Source organism: Myxine glutinosa, chromosome 5 (assembly GCF_964187855.1).
Source record: "Myxine glutinosa chromosome 5, kmMyxGlut1.1, whole genome shotgun sequence".
Taxonomy (NCBI): Eukaryota; Metazoa; Chordata; class Myxini; order Myxiniformes; family Myxinidae; genus Myxine; species Myxine glutinosa.
Genome location: NC_136265.1, coordinates 147,987,876 through 148,007,712, shown reverse-complemented (window position 1 = coordinate 148,007,712; position 19,837 = coordinate 147,987,876). Strand labels below are relative to the sequence as shown.

The 19,837-nt window shown below is 37.9% G+C and overlaps 1 protein-coding gene across 1 annotated transcript; it reads right to left on the bottom strand.

Annotated features, from left to right (window-relative positions):
* Positions 1-1,033: 1,033 nt before the first annotated feature.
* LOC137426950 (actin, alpha skeletal muscle) lies at positions 1,034-19,364 on the bottom strand. The gene is made up of 7 exons (XM_068116001.2): positions 18,061-19,364; positions 17,472-17,622; positions 13,762-14,086; positions 12,680-12,841; positions 2,148-2,339; positions 1,563-1,744; positions 1,034-1,330 (listed from the first exon to the last, which is right to left on the bottom strand). The coding sequence occupies exons 2-7, from the start codon at positions 17,598-17,600 to the stop codon at positions 1,187-1,189; spliced, it is 1,134 nt and encodes a 377-aa protein (XP_067972102.1). The 5' UTR covers positions 17,601-17,622; positions 18,061-19,364; the 3' UTR covers positions 1,034-1,186.
* Between the last annotated feature and the right edge of the window lie 473 nt (positions 19,365-19,837).

Sequence of the window (19,837 nt, the reverse complement as noted above, 5' to 3'; positions counted from 1 at the left end):
TCGAATTCCTTATCCTAAAAATCTGAAATTGCATGCACATGATCTATAACCCATTTGTATTGAAATATTAAATTTATGACATCATAGGTCACATGGGTTGACAGCCATATTGGATTGAAGGAAAATAATAAATAATTATATCTCTGAAACCGCTCACCCTATCGATGCGAAATTTTATAAATATCATTTAAACAGCACTGTTGCATATAATTTGAAAATGATGATGTCATAGGTCACGTGGTTTGGCAGCCATCTTGGATAGAAAAACAAACCTTATCCGATCAACACGAAACTTCACAAACGTGATCCCCTACTCATACCTATGCAGAGTGATGGCATATACCCATTGTGGGACTATGCAGAGGTATATTGGCGACAAAGTCGCATTGTTCTAGTTTTGTATACAAGGTTGAGGCTCGTGGAAGAGCGAGAATACCAAATGGATCAGGACGCAACAGAACAAAGGGAACAGTAATATAGGCGGGAAGCACAAACAGGAAGGTTTAAGGACAAAATACACAGAGACTTGGACAAACAACAGGTGTGGAGACGATTGAGGGTTTAGGGAGGTTGCATGGGTTGGGAATGAACAGGGGTAGAAAAGATCAATGTTTTGGATGGGGGATGATCTGAGATGGTGGTAAAGACTTGGAGGGAAGCACAAGATTGAAGAGAATGTGGAAGTTAGTTCCACGGGTGTGAAAAACGAGGAACGAATAAGTGGAGGTGAGCAGTGATTCTGGATTTTTAGGAGTTTCACCAAACCAGGGAAAGATTAGAGGGTGCAAGACCAGAAAGGAGGTGGTAGAAGACACAGAGACCACCAACCTGTCTATGACGGTGAAGTGATGGACCCATAGACTCAGCTTCAACATGGGAGATTCCAATAATCTTGAAGGCCTTGGTTTCCAAACAGCAGAGTGGCAGTTTATAGCTCGGTGGGGATTCAAACTCAGGCTGGATACCTCCAAGTTATCCCACCAGCCCAGCCAATCGATATAGGGAGGAAAATATGAGAGAGACGAAGCCTCGGTAAAATTTACACGTCATTTTATTCTTCGAATCCACACGGGTAATAGCGATACAAATATTCAACTTCATTTCCAATCTCTCATTGTAAGCCTACAACCACAACGCATTTCTGGTCTCCCTCTCTCATCATAAGCCTAGAGCCAGAACACATTTCTTAGAAGCATTTTCGGTGCACGATGGATGGTCCAGCCTCGTCATATTCTTCCTTGGTGATCCACATCTGCTGGAAAGTCGACAGCGAAGCGAGAATGGAGCCACCGATCCACACCGAGTACTTCCTCTCAGGGGGGGCAATTATCTGTCGGGGAGGCCATGGTCACCGCACACGTGATGTTAACACCAAAAAAGTTATTAACAGGTTAGACATAGATTCGAGATTTCTACAATTCTGGAGGTTGATAAGAAAAAAACACCAAAAATTGATGGAGCAATCAAGGGAAAACAACAACTTTAAAATGTGAAAGATATCCAGGAATAAAACCAATCCCATTGGACAAATAGAAGGGTGTTGGTGCTTTCTGCCATCCTACTTTTATCTTCATGGTGCTGGGAGAGAGCGCTGTGATCTCTTTCTGCATACGGTCGGCGATGCCCGGATACATGGTTGTGCCTCCGGAGAGGACGTTGTTGGCGTACAGGTCCTTGCGAATGTCGATGTCACATTTCATGATGCTGTTGTACGTTGTTTCGTGGATTCCTGCTGACTCCATTCCTGGTGGTATAGAGGAGGCAGGTAAACGAATTATAGGCTTGGTAATGGCTCAACAGTTAAGATGGTTGGCTTAGGATCTCAAGTGGTACCGAGTTGAAGCCCCAGCCTTGCCAAAATAACACCAGGTGGGTTGACTCAATCTGTCATCCAGAGGTTGCAAAACGAGTACCAGCTTTCTGGGAAAGTGAGCTAGTCTAGTATCCTGTGTCGTAATGGCGAACCACCTGGGATTGTGCCCCCTAGCCAATGAAACAGCCTCGGCAGCCTTTTGAGTCTCTGATGGCTTAGACTCTTAGAGGATCATCCACCCATCCAAAGCAAATGAATTAAAACCTAGTTTACCCCAAGAGGGGCAATAACCTGGGATTGGAATTGACCATTACGATAAGGTGGGGGATCTTACCGATGAAAGACGGTTGGAAGAGGGTCTCGGGGCACCGGAAGCGCTCGTTCCCAATGGTTATAACTTGTCCATCTGGAAGTTCGTAGCTTTTCTCTAATGATGAAGAAGTCGCCGCCGTCGCCATTTCGTTCTCAAAGTCCAGTGCAACGTAGCAAAGTTTTTCTTTGATATCTCGAACAATTTCACGCTCAGCTGTGGGTGGTGGAGAATGAGAACTGCTAAGAGAGATGTTTGTATTCAAATTATTAACGGTGAAGGCAGAGCGAAGTCCAACAGGATTTGAAATGTCCAGCAAGGGTTCGATTCTCAACCAGACTATAAACTGTCAGATTGGTGTATTGCAGGTATAGGGATTTGCAGCACAAGGTGTGCCGTCCTTCGGATTGGCACGGACGTTAAACTGGTGTCCGGTCTCCAAGAATAATTAGTTGGTGGAGGAGATTCGCGAAGAGTAAGTGAGTTATCACCGACACCCTGAAGAAATTGAAAATTCGTGCCCAGATCAGCTTCAGTCGAACATCAAAGCTTGATCAGCCAGTTCGTGAAAGACTTGGGCCAAAAACTTCCCCCTGGCTGGCCCGAGAAAAAGGTGGGAATAATTGGGTGCGTTTAAGAATTAGTAGTAGTAGTAGTAGTAGTTGTAGTACCCTAAGGCTTATGAAGGAGCACGTACTTGGAGCATGTTTATAACAAGAACATGAGTAGATAATGAATGAATCAGCATGGGATTTGATTTAAACCTGATATTCCTATAAACATGAGCCAAGTCGTCAAATGGGAGCACAAAACAGGTAAAAAAACAGGTCAAATGGGAGCACAAAACAGGTCAAAAAAACAGGTCAAAAACAGGTAAAATGGAAGAAAACAGGTCAAAAAAACAGGTAAAAAAAATAGGTCAAAAACAGGTCAACCCAGACAATTGGGAGAACTCAAATGTGATGTAAAACTAATGGTTTATCAAAGAAAAATTGTGATGTAAAACTAATGGATTATCAAAGACCAATTGTGATGTAAAATAATGGTTTATCAAAGACCAATTGTGATGTAAAACTAATGATTTATCAAAGACCAATTGTGATGTAAAACTAATGGTTTATCAAAGACCAATTGTGATGTAAAACCAATGGATTTATCAAAGACCAATTGTGATGTAAAACTAATGGTTTATCAAAGACCAATTGTGATGTAAAACTAATGGTTTATCAGAGACCAATTGTGATGTAAAACCAATGGATTATCAAAGACCAATTGTGATGTAAAAATTATGGTTTATCAAAGACCAATTGTGATGTAAAACTTATGGTTTATCAAAGACAAATTGTGATGTAAAACTAATGGTTTACCAAAGACCAATTGTGATGTAAAACTAATGGTTTATCAAAGACCAATTGTGATGTAAAACAAATGGTTTATCAAAGACCAATTGTGATGTAATACTTATGGTTTATCAAAGACCAATTGTGATGAAAAACTAATGGTTTACCAAAGACCAATTGTGATGTAAAACTAATGGTTTATCAAAGACCAATTGTGATGTAAAACTTATGGTTTATCAAAGACAAATTGTGATGTAAAACTAATGGTTTATCAAAGACCAAATGTGATGTAAAACTTATGGTTTATCAAAGACAAATTGTGATGTAAAACTAATGGTTTATCAAAGACCAATTGTGATGTAAAACTAATGGTTTACCAAAGACCAATTGTGATGTAAAACTAATGGTTTATCAAAGACCAATTGTGATGTAAAACTCATGGTTTATGAAAGACCGATTGTGATGTAAAACTCATGGTTTATCAAAGACCAATTGTGATGTAAAACTAACGGTTTATCAAAGACCAATTGTGATGTAAAACTTATGGTTTATCAAAGACCAATTGTGATGTAAAACTTATGGTTTATCAAAGACCAATTGTGATCTAAAATGTATGGATTATCAAAGACCAATTGTGATGTAAAACTAATGGCTTATCAAAGACCAATTGTGATGAAAAACTAATGGTTTATCAAAGACCAATTGTGATGAAAACCTAATGGTTTATCAAAGACCAATTGTGATGAAAAACTAATGGTTTATCAAAGACCAATTGTGATGTAAAACTAATGGTTTAACAAAGACCAATTGTGATGCAAAACTAATGGTTTTTCAAAGACCAATTGTGATGAAAAACTAATGGTTTATCAAAGACCAAGTGTGATGTAAAACTGATGGTTTATCAAAGACCAATTGTGATGTAAAACTAATGGTTTATCAAAGACCAATTGTGATGTAAAACTAATGGTTTATCAAAGACCAATTGTGATGTAAAACTAATGGTTTATCAAAGACCAATTGTGATGTAAAACTAATGGTTTATCAAAAAACAATTGTGATGTAAAACTAATGGTTTATCAAAGACCAATTGTGATTTAAAACTAATGGTTTATCAAAGACCAATTGTGATGTAAAACTAATCGTTTATCAAAGACCAATTGTGATGTAAAACTAATCGTTTATCAAAGACCAATTGTGATGTAAAACTAATGGTTTATCAAAGACCAATTGTGATGTAAAACTAATGGTTTATTGAAGAGCAATTGTGATGTAAAACTAATGGTTTATTAAAGACCAATTGTGATGAAAAACTAATGGTTTATCAAAGACCAATTGTGATGTAAAACTAATGGTTTATCAAAGACCAATTGTGATGTAAAATTAATGGTTTATTGAAGACCAATTGTGATGTAAAACTAATTGTTTATTAAAGACCAATTGTGATGTAAAACTAATTGTTTATTAAAGACCAATTGTGATGAAAAACTAATGGTTTATCAAAGTGTTACGGATTCGTAACTTCCGTTGTTGGGGGTTTCATCCACTGTAAACATTTTTGATTCCGTGTACTATTATTGTTGTCGTTTAAGGGAGATATAAATTACTGTTTTCAAAAGGTAAAAAGTTACTGTTTTAAATGAAACTGGAACCGGACGACGACGAAGAGGAAGAGGAGGAAGAAAAAGGCGGAGCGAGCGAGTCGGAGAAGAAGCCTCGATGCTTCGAGGTCTGGAGCAAACGATTGGCAAACGAGAGTCAAGAGTGAACTTTGGGTTTCCCAGGAAAGGGAGTCCTGCGACAGAGTTGTCATTGCTGTGACAGATAAACCTGCGTGACAGGTTTTGCGGTTGATTCCGAAGAGAATCATTGGAGTGCCGTTACGCCACGAGACCGGGCCGTCGGCCATTTTGCCTCGCGCGCTTTCCGCTTCGCTCAAGGTTTTTCACTTCGTTTCACCCATTTTCACCACATTCAGACGTTAATCTGGTGTGCGTGTGTAACGTGGCTTTTGAGGGTGAAATCTGCGGTTCGCCGATTTGGAGCCGTGAAACGTCCATAACCAAGGGTGTGATTTTCCAGTCGCCTTGAGCGCCTTTGCGCAGCTTTGGCCACGTGACTGTGACTGTCATCCGAACGGGATTCTGGTATCGATTAGACATCGTTCTGACGATCGCTGGAGCGGATCGACTTTGGCTTGAAGCCGGACTTAACTTTGGCTTGAAGCCGGGAAAGAGACATTGGGGATGTTCTTCTTTTCGCTCACTTGGAGCACAGTGAGTTATATTGTACGAACCTGATGGTACCATCATAGGAAATATATAGGTTGTACAATTGATTACTATTGTTGTTGTACTGTTATTCTTGCGTGATCTTAATACAATATTTGTTTGTTGGTAACAATTGGTGTGGTTTCACCATTAATCTTTGACACAGAATAACACATCTTTCTGCCGTGAATCCTCTCGGGGCTCGGAGGTACACCGTGACCATGGGGTTTGGGGAGGAGCACGGAACACAAAGACCAATTATGATGTAAAACTGATGGTTCATCAAAGACCAATTGTGATGTAAAACTAATGGTTTATCAAAGACCAATTGTGATGTAAAACTGATGGATTATCAAAGACAAATTGTGATGTAAAACTAATGGTTTATCAAAGACCAATTGTGATGTAAAACTTATGGTTTATCAAAGACCAATTTTGATGGAAAACTAATGGATTATCAAAGACCAATTGTGATGTAAAACTAATGGTTTATCAAAGACCAATTGTGATGTAAAACTTATGGTTTATCAAAGACCAATTGTGATGTAAAACTTATGGTTTATCAAAGACAAATTTTGATGGAAAACTAATGGATTATCAAAGACCAATTGTGATGTAAAACTAATGGTTTATCAAAGACCAATTGTGATGAGAAACTGATGGTTTATCAAAGACCAATTGTGATGTAAAACTTATGGTTTATCAAAGACAAATTGTGATGTAAAACTAATGGTTTATCAAAGACCAATTGTGATGTAAAACTAATGGTTTATCAAAGACAAATGGTGATGTAAAACTAATGGTTTATCAAAGACCAATTGTGACGTAAAACTAATGGTTTATGAAAGACTAATTGTGATGTAACACTTATGGTTTATCACAGACAAATTGTGATGTAAAACTAATGGTTTACCAAAGACCAATTGTGATGTAAAACTAATGGCTTAACAAAGACCAATTGTGTTGTAAAACTAACAGTTTATCAAAGACCAATTGTGATGTAAACCTTATGGTTTATCAAAGACCAATTGTGATGTAAAACTTATGGTTTATCAAAGACCAATTGGGATGTAAAACTAATGGTTTATCAAAGACCAATTGTGATGTAAAACTAATGGTTTATCAAAGACCAATTGTGATGAAAAACTAATGGTTTATCAAAGACCAATTGTGATGAAAACTAATGGTTTATCAAAGACCAATTGTGATGTAAAACTAATGGCTTATTAAAGACCAATTGTGATGAAAAACTAATGGTTTATCAAAGACCAATTTTGATGAAAAACCTAATGGTTTATCAAAGACCAATTGTGATGTAAATCTAATATTTTATCAAAGTTCAATTGTGATGAAAAACTAATGGTTTATCAAAGAACAATTTTGATGAAAAACTAATGGTTTATCAAAGACCAATTGTGATGAAAAACTAGTGGTTTATCAAAGACAAATTGTGATGTAAATCTAATGGTTTATCAAAGACCAATTGTGATGTAAAACTAATGGTTTATTAAAGACCAATTGTGATGTAAAACTAATGGTTTATTAAAGAGCAATTGTGATGTAAAACTGATGGTTTATCAAAGACCAAGTGTGATGTAAAACTGATGGTTTATCAAAGACCAAGTGTGATGTAAATCTAATGGTTTATCAAAGACCAATTGTGATGTAAAACTAATGGTTTATCAAAGACCAATTGTGATGTAAAACTCATGGTTTATCAAAGACCAATTGTGTTGTAAAACTAACAGTTTATCAAAGACCAATTGTGATGTAAACCTTATGGTTTATCAAAGACCAATTGTGATGTAAAACTTATGGTTTATCAAAGACCAATGATGATGTAAAATTTATGGTTTATCAAAGACCAATTGTGATGAAAACTAATGGTTTATCAAAGACCAATTGTGATGTAAAACTAATGGTTTATTAAAGACCAATTGTGATGAAAAACTAATGGTTTATCAAAGACCAATTTTGATGAAAAACCTAATGGTTTATCAAAGACCAATTGTGATGTAAATCTAATATTTTATCAAAGTTCAATTGTGATGAAAAACTAATGGTTTATCAAAGAACAATTTTGATGAAAAACTAATGGTTTATCAAAGACCAATTGTGATGAAAAACTAATGGTTTATCAAAGACAAATTGTGATGTAAAACTAATGGTTTATCAAAGACCAATTGTGATGTAAAACTAATGGTTTATTAAAGACCAATTGTGATGTAAAACTAATGGTTTATTAAAGAGCAATTGTGATGTAAAACTGATGGTTTATCAAAGGCCAAGTGTGATGTAAATCTAATGGTTTATCAAAGACCAATTGTGATGTAAAACTAATGGTTTATCAAAGACCAATTGTGATGAAAAACTAATGGTTTATCAAAGACCAATTGTCATGAAAAACTAATGGTTTATCAAAGACCAATTGTGATGTAAAACTAATGGTTTTTCAAAGACCAATTGTGATGTAAAACTAATGGTTTATCAAAGACCAATTGTGATGTAAAACTAATGGTTTATTAAAGAGCAATAGTGAGGAAAAACTAATGGTTTATCAAAGACCAATTGGGATGAAAAACTAATGGTTTGTCAAAGACCAATTGTGATGTAAAACTGATGGTTTATCAAAGACCAAGTGTGATGTAAAACTGATGGTTTATCAAAGACCAAGTGTGATGTAAAACTAATGGTTTATCAAAGACCAATTGTGATGTAAAACTTATGGTTTATCAAAGACCAATTATGATGTAAAATGTATGGTTTATCAAAGACCAATTGTGATGTAAAACTAATGGTTTATCAAAGACCAATTGTGATGTAAAACTAATGGTTTATCAAAGACCAATTGTGATGAAAAACTAATGGTTTATCAAAGACCAATTGTGATGAAAAACGAATGGATTATCAAAGACCAATTTTGATGAAAAACCTAATGGTTTATCAAAGACCAATTGTGATGTAAATCTAATATTTTATCAAAGTTCAATTGTGATGAAAAACTAATGGTTTATCAAAGACCAATTTTGATGAAAAACTAATGGTTTATCAAAGACCAATTGTGATGAAAAACTAATGGTTTATCAAAGACTAATTGTGATGAAAAACTGATGGTTTATCAAAGACCAATTGTGATGTAAAACTAATGGTTTATCAAAGACCAATTGTGATGTAAAACTAATGGTTTATTAAAGACCAATTGTGATGCAAAACTAATGGTTTATTAAAGAGCAATTGTGAGGAAAAACGAATGGTTTATCAAAGACCAATTGTGATGAAAAACTAATGGTTTATCAAAGACCAATTGTGATGTAAAACTGATGGTTTATCAAAGACCAAGTGTGATGTAAAACTGATGGTTTATCAAAGACCAAGTGTGATGTAAAACTAATGGTTTATCAAAGACCAATTGTGATGTAAAACTAATGGTTTATCAAAGACCAATTATGATGTAAAATGTATGGTTTATCAAAGACCAATTGTGATGTAAAACTAATGGTTTATCAAAGACCAATTGTGATGGAAAACTAATGGTTTATCAAAGAACAATTGTGATGAAAAACTAATGGTTTATCAAAGACCAATTGTGATGAAAAACTCATGGTTTATCAAAGACCAATTGTGATGTAAAACTAATGGTTTATCAAAGACCAATTGTGATGAAAAACTAATGGTTAATCAAAGACCAATTTTGATGAAAAACTAATGGCTTATCAAAGCCCAATTGTGATGCAAAACTCATGGTTTATCAAAGACCAATTGTGATGTAAAACTAATGGTTTATCAAAGACCAATTTTGATGTAAAACTAATGGTTTATCAAAGACCAATTGTGATGTAAAACTAATGGTTTATCAAAGACCAATTGTGATGTAAAACTAATTGTTTATCAAAGACCAATTGTGATGTAAATCTAATATTTTATCAAAGTTCAATTGTGATGTAAAACTAATGGTTTATCAAAGACCAATTGTGATGAAAAGCTAATGGTTTATCAAAGACCAACTGTGATGTAAAACTAATGGTTTATTAAAGACCAATTGTGATGTAAAACTAATGGTTTATTAAAGACCAATTGTGATGAAAAACTAATGGTTTATCAAAGACCAATTGTGATGTAAAACTGATGGTTTATCAAAGACCAAGTGTGATATAAAACTGATGGTTTATCAAAGACCAAGTGTGATGTAAAACTCATGGTTTATCAAAGACCAATTGTGATGCAAAACTAATGGTTTATCAAAGACCAATTGTGATGTAAAACTGATGGTTTATCAAAGACCAATTGTGATGTAAAACTAATGGTTTATCAAAGACCAATTGTGATGTAAAACTAATGGTTTATTAAAGACCAATTGTTATGTAAAACTAATGGTTTATTAAAGACCAATTGTGATGTAAAACTCATGGTTTATCAAAGACCAATTGTGATGTAAAACTAATGGTTTATCAAAGACCAATTGTGATGTAAAACTAATGGTTTATTAAAGACCAATTGTGATGTAAAACTAATGGTTTATCAAAGACCAATTGTGATGTAAAACTAATGGTTTGTCAAAGACCAATTGTGATGTAAAACTAATGGTTTATTAAAGACCAATTGTGATGAAAAACTAATGGTTTATTAAAGACCAATTGTGATGAAAAACTAATGGTTTATCAAAGACCAATTGTGATGAAAAACTAATGGTTTATCAAAGTGTTACGGATTCATCACTTCCGTTGTTGGGGTTTTCATCCACTGTGAACATTTTTGATTCCGTGTACTATTATTGTTGTCGTTTAAGGGAGATAGAAATTACTATTTTCAAAAGGTAAAAAGTTACTGTTTTAAAGAAACTGGAACCAGACGATGACGAAGAGGAAGAGGAGGAAGAAAAAGGCGGAGCGAGCGAGTCGGAGAAGAAGCCTAGTTGCTTCGAGGTCTGGAGCAAACAATTGGCAAACGAGAGTCACGAGTGAACTTTGGGTTTCCCAGGAAAGGGAATCCTGCGACAGAGTTGTCATCGCTGTGACAGATAAACCTGCGTGACAGGTTTTGCGGTCGATTCCGAAGAGAATCGTTGGAGTGCTGTTACGCCACGAGAGCGGGCCGTCGGCCATTTTGCCTCACGCGCTTTGCGCTTCGCTCAAGGTTTTTCACTTCGCTTCACCCATTTTCACCACATTCAGACGTTAATCTGGTGTGCGTGTGTAACGTGGCTTTTGAGGGTGAAATCTGCGGTTCGCCAATTTGGAGCCGTGAAACGTCCATACCCGAGGGTGTGATTTCTCAGTCGCCTTGAGCGCCTTTGCGCAGCTTTGGCCGCGTGACTGTGACTGTCATCCGAACGGGATTCTGGTCTCGATTAGACATCGTTCTGATGATCGCTGGAGCGGATCGACTTTGGCTTGAAGCCGGGATAGAGACATTGGGGATGTTCTTCTTTTCGCTCACTTGGAGCACAGTGAGTTATATTGTACGAACCTGATGGTACCATCATCGGAAATATATAGGTTGTACAATTGATTACTATTGTTGTTGTACTGTTATTCTTGTGTGATCTTAATACAATATTTGTTTGTTGGTAACAATTGGTGTGGCTTCACCATTGATCTTTGACATACAGAATAACACATCTTTCTGCCGTGACTCCTCTCGGGTCTCGGAGGTTCACCATGACCAGGGGGTTTGGGGAGGAGCACGTAACACAAAGACCAATTGTGATGTAAAACTGATGGTTTATCAAAGACCAATTGTGATGTAAAACTGATGGTTTATCAAAGACCAATTGTGATGTAAAACTAATGGTTTATCAAAGACCAATTGTGATGTAAAAGTGATGGTTTATTTAAGACCATTTGTGATGTAAAACTAATGGATTTATCAAAGACCAGTTGTGATGTAAAACTCATGGTTTATCAAAGACCAATTGTGATGAAAAACTAATTGTTTATCAAAGACCAATTGTGATATAAAACTGATGGATTATCAAAGACCAATTGTGATGTAAAACTGATGGTTTATCAAAGACCAATTGTGATGTAAAACTTTATTGTCGTTTATCAAAGACCAATTGTGATGTAAAACTAATGGTTTATCAAAGACCAATTGTGATGAAAAACTAATGGTTTATCAAAGACCAATTGTGATGAAAAACGAATGGATTATCAAAGACCAATTTTGATGAAAAACCTAATGGTTTATCAAAGACCAATTGTGATGTAAATCTAATATTTTATCAAAGTTCAATTGTGATGAAAAACTAATGGTTTATCAAAGACCAATTTTGATGAAAAACTAATGGTTTATCAAAGACCAATTGTGATGAAAAACTAATGGTTTATCAAAGACCAATTGTCATGAAAAACTAATGGATTTATCAAAGACCAATTGTGATGTAAAACTCATGGTTTATCAAAGACCAATTGTGATGTAAAACTCATGGTTTATCAAAGACCAATTGTGATGTAAAACGAATGGTTTATCAAAGACCAATTGTGATGTAAAACTCATGGTTTATCAAAGACCAATTGTGATGTAAAACTCATGGTTTATCAAAGACCAATTGTGATGTAAAACTCATGGTTTATCAAAGACCAATTGTGATGTAAAACGAATGGTTTATCAAAGACCAATGAAGGTAGATGTAGTGATTATATTACCAATGATGGACAATTTGGGGTAAACTAACCTGACTAGGCCTTACAGGCCGAATAACTAGGCCTGATTAACCTGTAGTTGTAAATCCCAATATTAATTTCCTTTAAAAAAAAAAAAAATTCAATGTCTGGTTCAGTTTGTGAAACACAAAATTATCAAACCTGCAAGAAAAGCCTTCAACATAGGCCTATATTTACCTTAAAGGTATTAAACACATCTTTATAAAAGTTTGTAAACCTCGAACGTTTCTGTAAAAATGATTTCTTATTCCATAACGGTGTTTTAAAGATCATTAGAGATTGCTCACCGGTGGTGACGAAGGAGTATCCACGTTCGGTGAGGATCTTCATGAGGTAATCTGTGAGGTCACGTCCTGCCAGGTCGAGGCGCATGATGGCGTGGGGCAGCGCGTATCCTTCATAGATGGGGACGTTGTGCGTGACACCATCGCCAGAGTCCAGCACAATACCTTTTGGGAAGTGGTGAATGGAAAAAAAACAACTAACAAAACCAGGATACTCTACAAGAGGAACACAAGCAAATACTTCTGTACGCTTGAGGAAATGGTCTTCTGTGGTTGAGGTGGTTCGGTGGTTGCTCGGGTTGTTGAACATACGAGTCGACAATGGGCCTCCTACAATAAAGATTATTTCAACTTTATACTTTAAAAATAACTCCAAAGGAAAGTAATAAGAAGAAAGATCAATCCGAGATTGCAGACCGTCGCCAAGACGAGGTGATGTGGTGTATTTTTTGTGGTGTTTATTAGCTGCTGTGTTTGTGTGGTTTATTGACGACCTTGACTAATTTTGACCAGACTGTATGCACATATACTACACGTGCGTACAAATAAGCTGTGTACTTTTCAATCTGGTATCTTGAAAAATTCCTGAGGTTTGGCAATAATAAGATCACAAAAACATCCCATTTTATTATAATGGGGGTTTAATTGTTGTCATGGACACCATTTTTTCTTTGCCACGTGGGACTTTTCTCTGTAGAGCGCAAACCTCCGCCAGGCTGAACAGTTTACGTTTTCTATCCACTGATTGGCCAGATCTGGATCCGGGCCTGGACCAAAATCGAATCGTCTTGTTCTCGTCACCTAACCAACTCATCCACGTAGTTTTTTCATAACTCGTGCATAACTTTTTGAGATATTGTTCCATACATTGTTTTTGCTCCCATCTCTCAATGGTGAAGGATCACTTTTTAAAATTCTAGTATCCGAATCCGGATATTCGCCAAAATGCAATCAGTTAGTCCTGGTCACACACGCAACCTCTCCACCAAATTTCGTCCAAATCCGTCCAAATTTTTTTTTTTTAGATATCCTGTTCACAGACAGACAGACAGGGGTGAAAACATAACCATTGTGTAAGAACTCACCGGTTGTTCGGCCAGAGGCGTACAGGGACAGCACGGCCTGTATGGCGACGTACATCGCTGGAACATTGAAGGTCTCGAACATGATCTGGGTCATTTTCTCGCGATTGGCCTTGGGATTGAGCGGAGCTTCCGTGAGTAGCGTCGGATGCTCTTCCGGCGCGACACGGAGCTCGTTGTAGAAGGTGTGGTGCCAGATCTTCTCCATGTCATCCCAGTTGGTTATTATGCCGTGCTCGATGGGGTATTTGAGGGTCAGGATGCCTCGCTTGCTCTGGGCTTCGTCACCCACGTACGAATCCTTCTGGCCCATTCCTACCATGACTCCCTGTCAGAGAATCATGCATTATCAAGGTTAGCAACAGCATGAACTATAACGGCACTCGGTAGAGAGCATACCTCCACCTGGTTGACCATATCACTCAATGGTGAAGAATCACTTAAAAAATTTAATAATTCTCATATCCGAATCCATATTCAGATCTTCACCAAAATCGAATTGATTCTTCCTTGTCACAATCACAACCTGTCCACCAAGTTTTGTCCAAATCCATCAACAACTTTTTGGGATATTCCGGAATGTATCAGTTTGGCCCTATTTCCCAATGGTGAAGAATCACTAAAAAATTTAAATAATTCTCATATCCGAATCCATATTCAGATCTTCACCAAAATCGAATATATTTGTCCTTGTCAGACACCCAACCGTCCACCCAGTTTCGTCCGAATCCATCTAAAGCTTTTTGAGATATCTATGTATCGTTTTTGGCCTTATCTCCAAATGGTGAAGAATCACTTCTTCTTTTTTTTTTTTTTTTGTATACAAGATCGAGGCTCGTGAAAGAGCTAACATTAATCACACAAAAAGTCAAACCGACACACAAAACACAAAAAAACAAGGGGAGCGGCAGACAAGATGGGGAGAGAGGGGGAAGGACACAAACACAACATTTGAGAGCAGGGACATCGGGAGGACTTGGGGGGAGGTGGGAGAGGTATAAAACATATGAACACTGCAAGGACTCTGGGGTGAATTACCGGGGGTAGAAAAGATCAAGGTTTTGGATGGGGGAAGATAAGAGATGGTGGTGAACAGCTGTTTTAAAGACCTGGAGGGAGGAGTGGGATTGAAGGGAGTGAGGGAGTTTGTTCCAGAGGCGGGAGAAAAGGGGAATGAAAGAGTGAAGGTGAGCAGAGAGCTGGGATTTTGGCAGTTTAACCATAAGAGGGTTGCAGGCAGATCTTGTGCGACCTGAAGGAATATTGGGGGGGACAGTGCACAGAGAGAGCTGGGGGAGCAAGGCCAGAGAGGAGTCGGTAGAAGACAGAAAGACCACCAACCTGCCTGCGGTTGGTCCAGATGGTGGACCACCAACCTTACATAGATCAACAACGTCTTGTGAACCAAAAGATTCGTCCACAACAACGTCTTGTGAACCGGAGGACTCTTCCACAACAACGTCTTGTCAACCGGAAGACTCCTCCACAACAAATGAGTGAGTGAAAGGCCCTCGGAGTTGACGTCATCGCAGGAGATTCCAATGATTCTGAAGGTCTTAAATAATTAAAATTAAATTAATTAATTAATTAAACTAAAAAATTAAATAATTGTCATATCCGAATCCATTTTCAGATGTTCACCAAAATCGAATATATTTGTCCTTGTCATACACACAACCTGTCCAACACGTTTTGTCCAAATCCATCCATAACTTTTTGAGATATCCTGCAATGTATAGTTTTTGGCCATATCACTTAATGGTGAAGAATCACTTAAAAAATTAAATAATTATCATATCCAAATCCATATACAGATCTTCACCAAAATCGAATTGATTCTTCCTTGTCACACACCCAACCGGTCCACCAAGTTTTGTCCAAATCCATCGATAACTTTCTGAGATATCCCGCAATGTATAGTTTTTGGCCATATCACTCAATGGTGAAGAATCACTTTTGAATATTAAATAATTCTCATATCCGAATCCATATTCAGATCTTTACCAAAATTAATTGGATTAAGGGTCCAGATGCTGGATTAAAGGTCCAGATACTGGATTAAGGGTCCAGATACTGGATTAAGGGTCCAGATACTGGATTAACGGTCCAGATGCTGGATTAAGGGTCCAGATGCTGGATTAAGGGTCCAGATGCTGGATTAAGGGTCCAGATGCTGGATTAAGGGTCCAGATTCTGGATTAAGGGTCCAGATTTCAGATTAAGGGTCCAGATACTGGATTAAGGGTCCATAATATGCTGGATTAAGGGTACATATGCTGGATTAAGGGTACATATGCTGGATTAAAGGTCCATATGCTGGATTAAAGGTCCATATGCTGGATTAAAGGTCCATAAGCTTGATTAAGGGTCCATATGCTGGATTAAGGGTCCATATGCTGGATTAAGGGTCCATATGCTGGATTAAGGGTCCAGATGCTGGATTAAGGGTCCAGATGCTGGATTAAAGGTCCAGATTTCAGATTAAGGGTCCAGATACTGGATTATAGGTCCATATGCTGGATTAAGGGTCCATATGCTGGATTAAACATCCAAATGCTGGATTAGAGGTCCATATGCTGGATTAAGGGTCCATATGCTGGATTAAAAGTCCATATGCTGGATTAAAGGTCCATATGCTGGATTAAGGGTCCATATGCTGGATTAAGGGTCCATATGCTGGATTAAGTGTCGATATGCTGGATTAAGGGTCCAGATGCCGGATTAAAGGTCCAGATATCAGATTAAGGGTCCAGATACTGGATTAAAGGTCCATATGCTGGATTAAAGGTCCAGATGCCGGATTAAAGGTCCATATGCTGGATTTAAAGGTCCATATGCTGGATTAAAAGGTCCATATGCTGGATTAAGGGTCCATATGCTGGATTAAGGGTCCATATGCTAGATTAAGGGTCCATATGCTGGATTAAGGGTCCAGATTGCCGGATTAAGGGTCCAGATTGCCGGATTAAAGGTCCAGATATCAGATTAAGGGTCCAGATGCTGGATTAAAGGCCCATATGCTGGATTAAAGGTCCATATGCCGGATTAAGGATCTAGGTGTCGGAATAAGGGTCTAGATGCTGAAATCAAACAGACAAACAAACAAAGTATATAAAAAGGGGAGCGGTAGACAAGATGGGGAGAGAAGGGGAAGCACATAAACACAACAAGGCTCGAGATGCCAGATTACGGGTCCAGATTCCGGATTAAGGGTCCAGATGCCGGCTTAAGGCTCGAGATGCTGGATTAAGGGTCCAGATTCTGGATCACAGCACTGGGTTGCCTGGCAAGATGTTACGTAGCGGTACACCAAGGCTCGTCATGCAACGTCAAATACATGTACTTGTTTCCCATAACAATGAACCTGGTCATTGACGAGTGTGTAATGACAAATTGGGATGAAGCACTCAACATCACCCTTTCCCTCCACAACCATATCGCAGTTGTAAATATTAATGCAAGAAATTTGGTGAATATGAGCCTTTTGGCCCTGCCTATCCAACCCTACTCACAAATCCAAGAAGACATGCAAAATCACAATTAATCCACAAATTACGAACATGGCGATTACGATTCATTTAGATGTTCCTAAAATTCCAAACAGGCGTTATCAGCGCGAGTGCGAAAAGGGGAAATAGCGCGAATGAGTGCTTTGCGCGTCTGGAATAAGTGGGCGTGGCGAGAGTGTTCGGGGGCGGGGTGAGGGGCGGTACCTGGTGTCGGGGACGGCCCACGATGGAGGGAAAGACGGCCCGGGGGGCGTCATCCCCCGCAAAGCCCGCCTTGCATAGACCGGACCCATTGTCGCACACCAAGGCTGTTATTTCGTCTTCGTCACACATGATGGGCTTGAGCTTCGTGTTCCTTGTCCGACACGACACATTAAATAAATAAATAACTTTGGACACCGATACGGAATACTTATAGAAACAGAAAATAAATAATTTAAGTGCAATCGATAATTCCCGCAGTTTTCACTTTATATATATTTTCAAATTGTTGAACCAAACACTCTTTGGCATTAGAAAGAAATTTTTTCTTATTAAATAATCATTAAATTTTAACACCGTTAATTACTCATTTCTTGCTCGATATACAAATGTGAAGTTTGACATTTAAAGTAGAAAGTTGTTGAAAGTTCGTTTAAATAAATGTAGAAGCCAAAGTAAGAATGAAAGGTCCAGATGGTGGATTAAAGGTCTCCCGATATTGAAAGATAACGGACAGGACACCCGACGTTGTGACACTTATACGTATACAGGTATAGCGTATGTATAATGAACTCGGACACAAGGTACGCACCTGAGATCTCCCTGCTTGATGTACGTGCACTCCCACGCAGGTTGGTCCGGAACCTCGGGTTTTTATACACGGGGAGCTCCGTGGGGTCGCGCCGCAGGTCCCTTCGTCGGTGATGAACACCTTCTCCATATTAGGGATCAGCAACCAGACATTCCATTTAAGGAGCAAGCGGTGGGGGTGGTGAATTGTTTGGGGGAGCGGTGCTGGCTGGCGAAGAAAGGAGAGGTGCTCGGGTGCTCTGGGGGTGAAAGGGTTGCGCGATGACCGAAGAACATGCAGGAGGGTCCGTGGCATCGCCATGCTGTCACGTGGTCGAGAATTACTTTTTATGGCCACAGATGACAGACCCGGGAATACTTTCCCTTTTCCTGCACTCCGCTCACTCGGAGACCGTGTTTAAGGCTTCCACCGATTTAATGACTTCATTTCAACTGGAAAACCAGGATAACAAAAGTTCACAAAACTACGAACAGACTTTGTCCCCCCAAAAAAGCTCGTACAACATCGTTAAATGACAAACGCCATTCTACGTTTAACGTGGTTAGACGATAAACGTCGTTCAACATTAAACGTCGTTAAACGATAAACGTTGTCGTTAAAAAGTCGTTAAACGACAAACGTTCAACGTCGTTAAACAAAGTCGTTAAACGATAAACGTTGTCGTAAACAGAGTCGTTAAATGACAAACGTTCAACGTCGTTAAACAAAGTCGTTAAACGATAAACGTCGCGCAATGTTAAACGTTTTTAAACAAAGTCGTTAACCTATAAACGTCATTCAACATTAAACGTCGTTAAACGATAAACGTTGTTCAACATTAAACGGCGTTAAATGATAAACGTTGTCGGTAAAAAAGTCGTTAAACGACAAACGTTCAACGTCATTAAACAAAGTCGTTAAACGATAAACGTCATACAATGTTAAACATTGCTAAACAAAGTCGTTAACCTATAAACGTCATTCATCATTAAACGTCGTTAGACGATAAACGTTGTCGTTAACAAAGTCGTTAAACAATTAACGTCGTTGTTAAACAAAATCGTCAAACGATAAACGTTGAATCGTCATTCAACGTCGTCAAACAAAGTCGTTAAACATCAAACGTCTCTAAACAAAGTCGTTAAATATCAAACGTCTCTAAACAAAGTCGTTAAACATCAAACGTCTCTAAACAAAGTCGTGAAACATCAAACGTCTCTAAACAAAGTCGTTAAATATCAAATGTCTCTAAACAAAGTCGTTAAATGATAAATATTAAACAAAGTCGTTAAACTCATACAATGTACAGATCTTTCATTTTCCACATTTTAAATCTCAATTAAGTTTCCAAAACGACAGATTAATGAACACGTCACAAACAACATCATTGTGATTCACTCCACCAAGTTGTTGGAAAGGAATCAACATGAACTGACATTGTTCCCATTTAGTCATTTAGAGAATAAAACGACAATTCTGAATTCAATGACAGGTTTGTTTATTTGATTGATTTTGACGAAATTTAACAACAAATCAAATCTTTCACGTTCGAACGTTTAATCGTTTTCAAAGGGTTTGTGTATTTTCTATTGTTAACCAAGTTTTGTCTGTTCTCCACCCAAACCTTAGATTTAAATCTCACACGAACTGGAAAGATTGAGGTGCAAGTTGAACTGAATCAGGCTCAGCGAGAGTGTGAACTGAGATTCTCCTGGAAAGACGTAGCGAGCATGGAGGTGATTCTGGAAGTGGAATGTGTGGGCTTGAACTGAAACAGGCTCAGCGAGAGTGTGAACTG

Bases quoted from the DNA above. Each gene is read 5' to 3' on its own strand.
- LOC137426950 (XM_068116001.2), bottom strand. From the start codon at position 17,600: ATGTGTGACGAAGACGAAATAACAGCCTTGGTGTGCGACAATGGGTCC. The intron at 12,842-13,761 runs GTGAGTTCTTAC...ACTTCCCAAAAG, and splicing joins CGCCTCTGGCCGAACAACCG to GTATTGTGCTGGACTCTGGC. The intron at 1,331-1,562 runs GTAGGATGGCAG...CCTCCCCGACAG, and splicing joins CCAGCACCATGAAGATAAAA to ATAATTGCCCCCCCTGAGAG.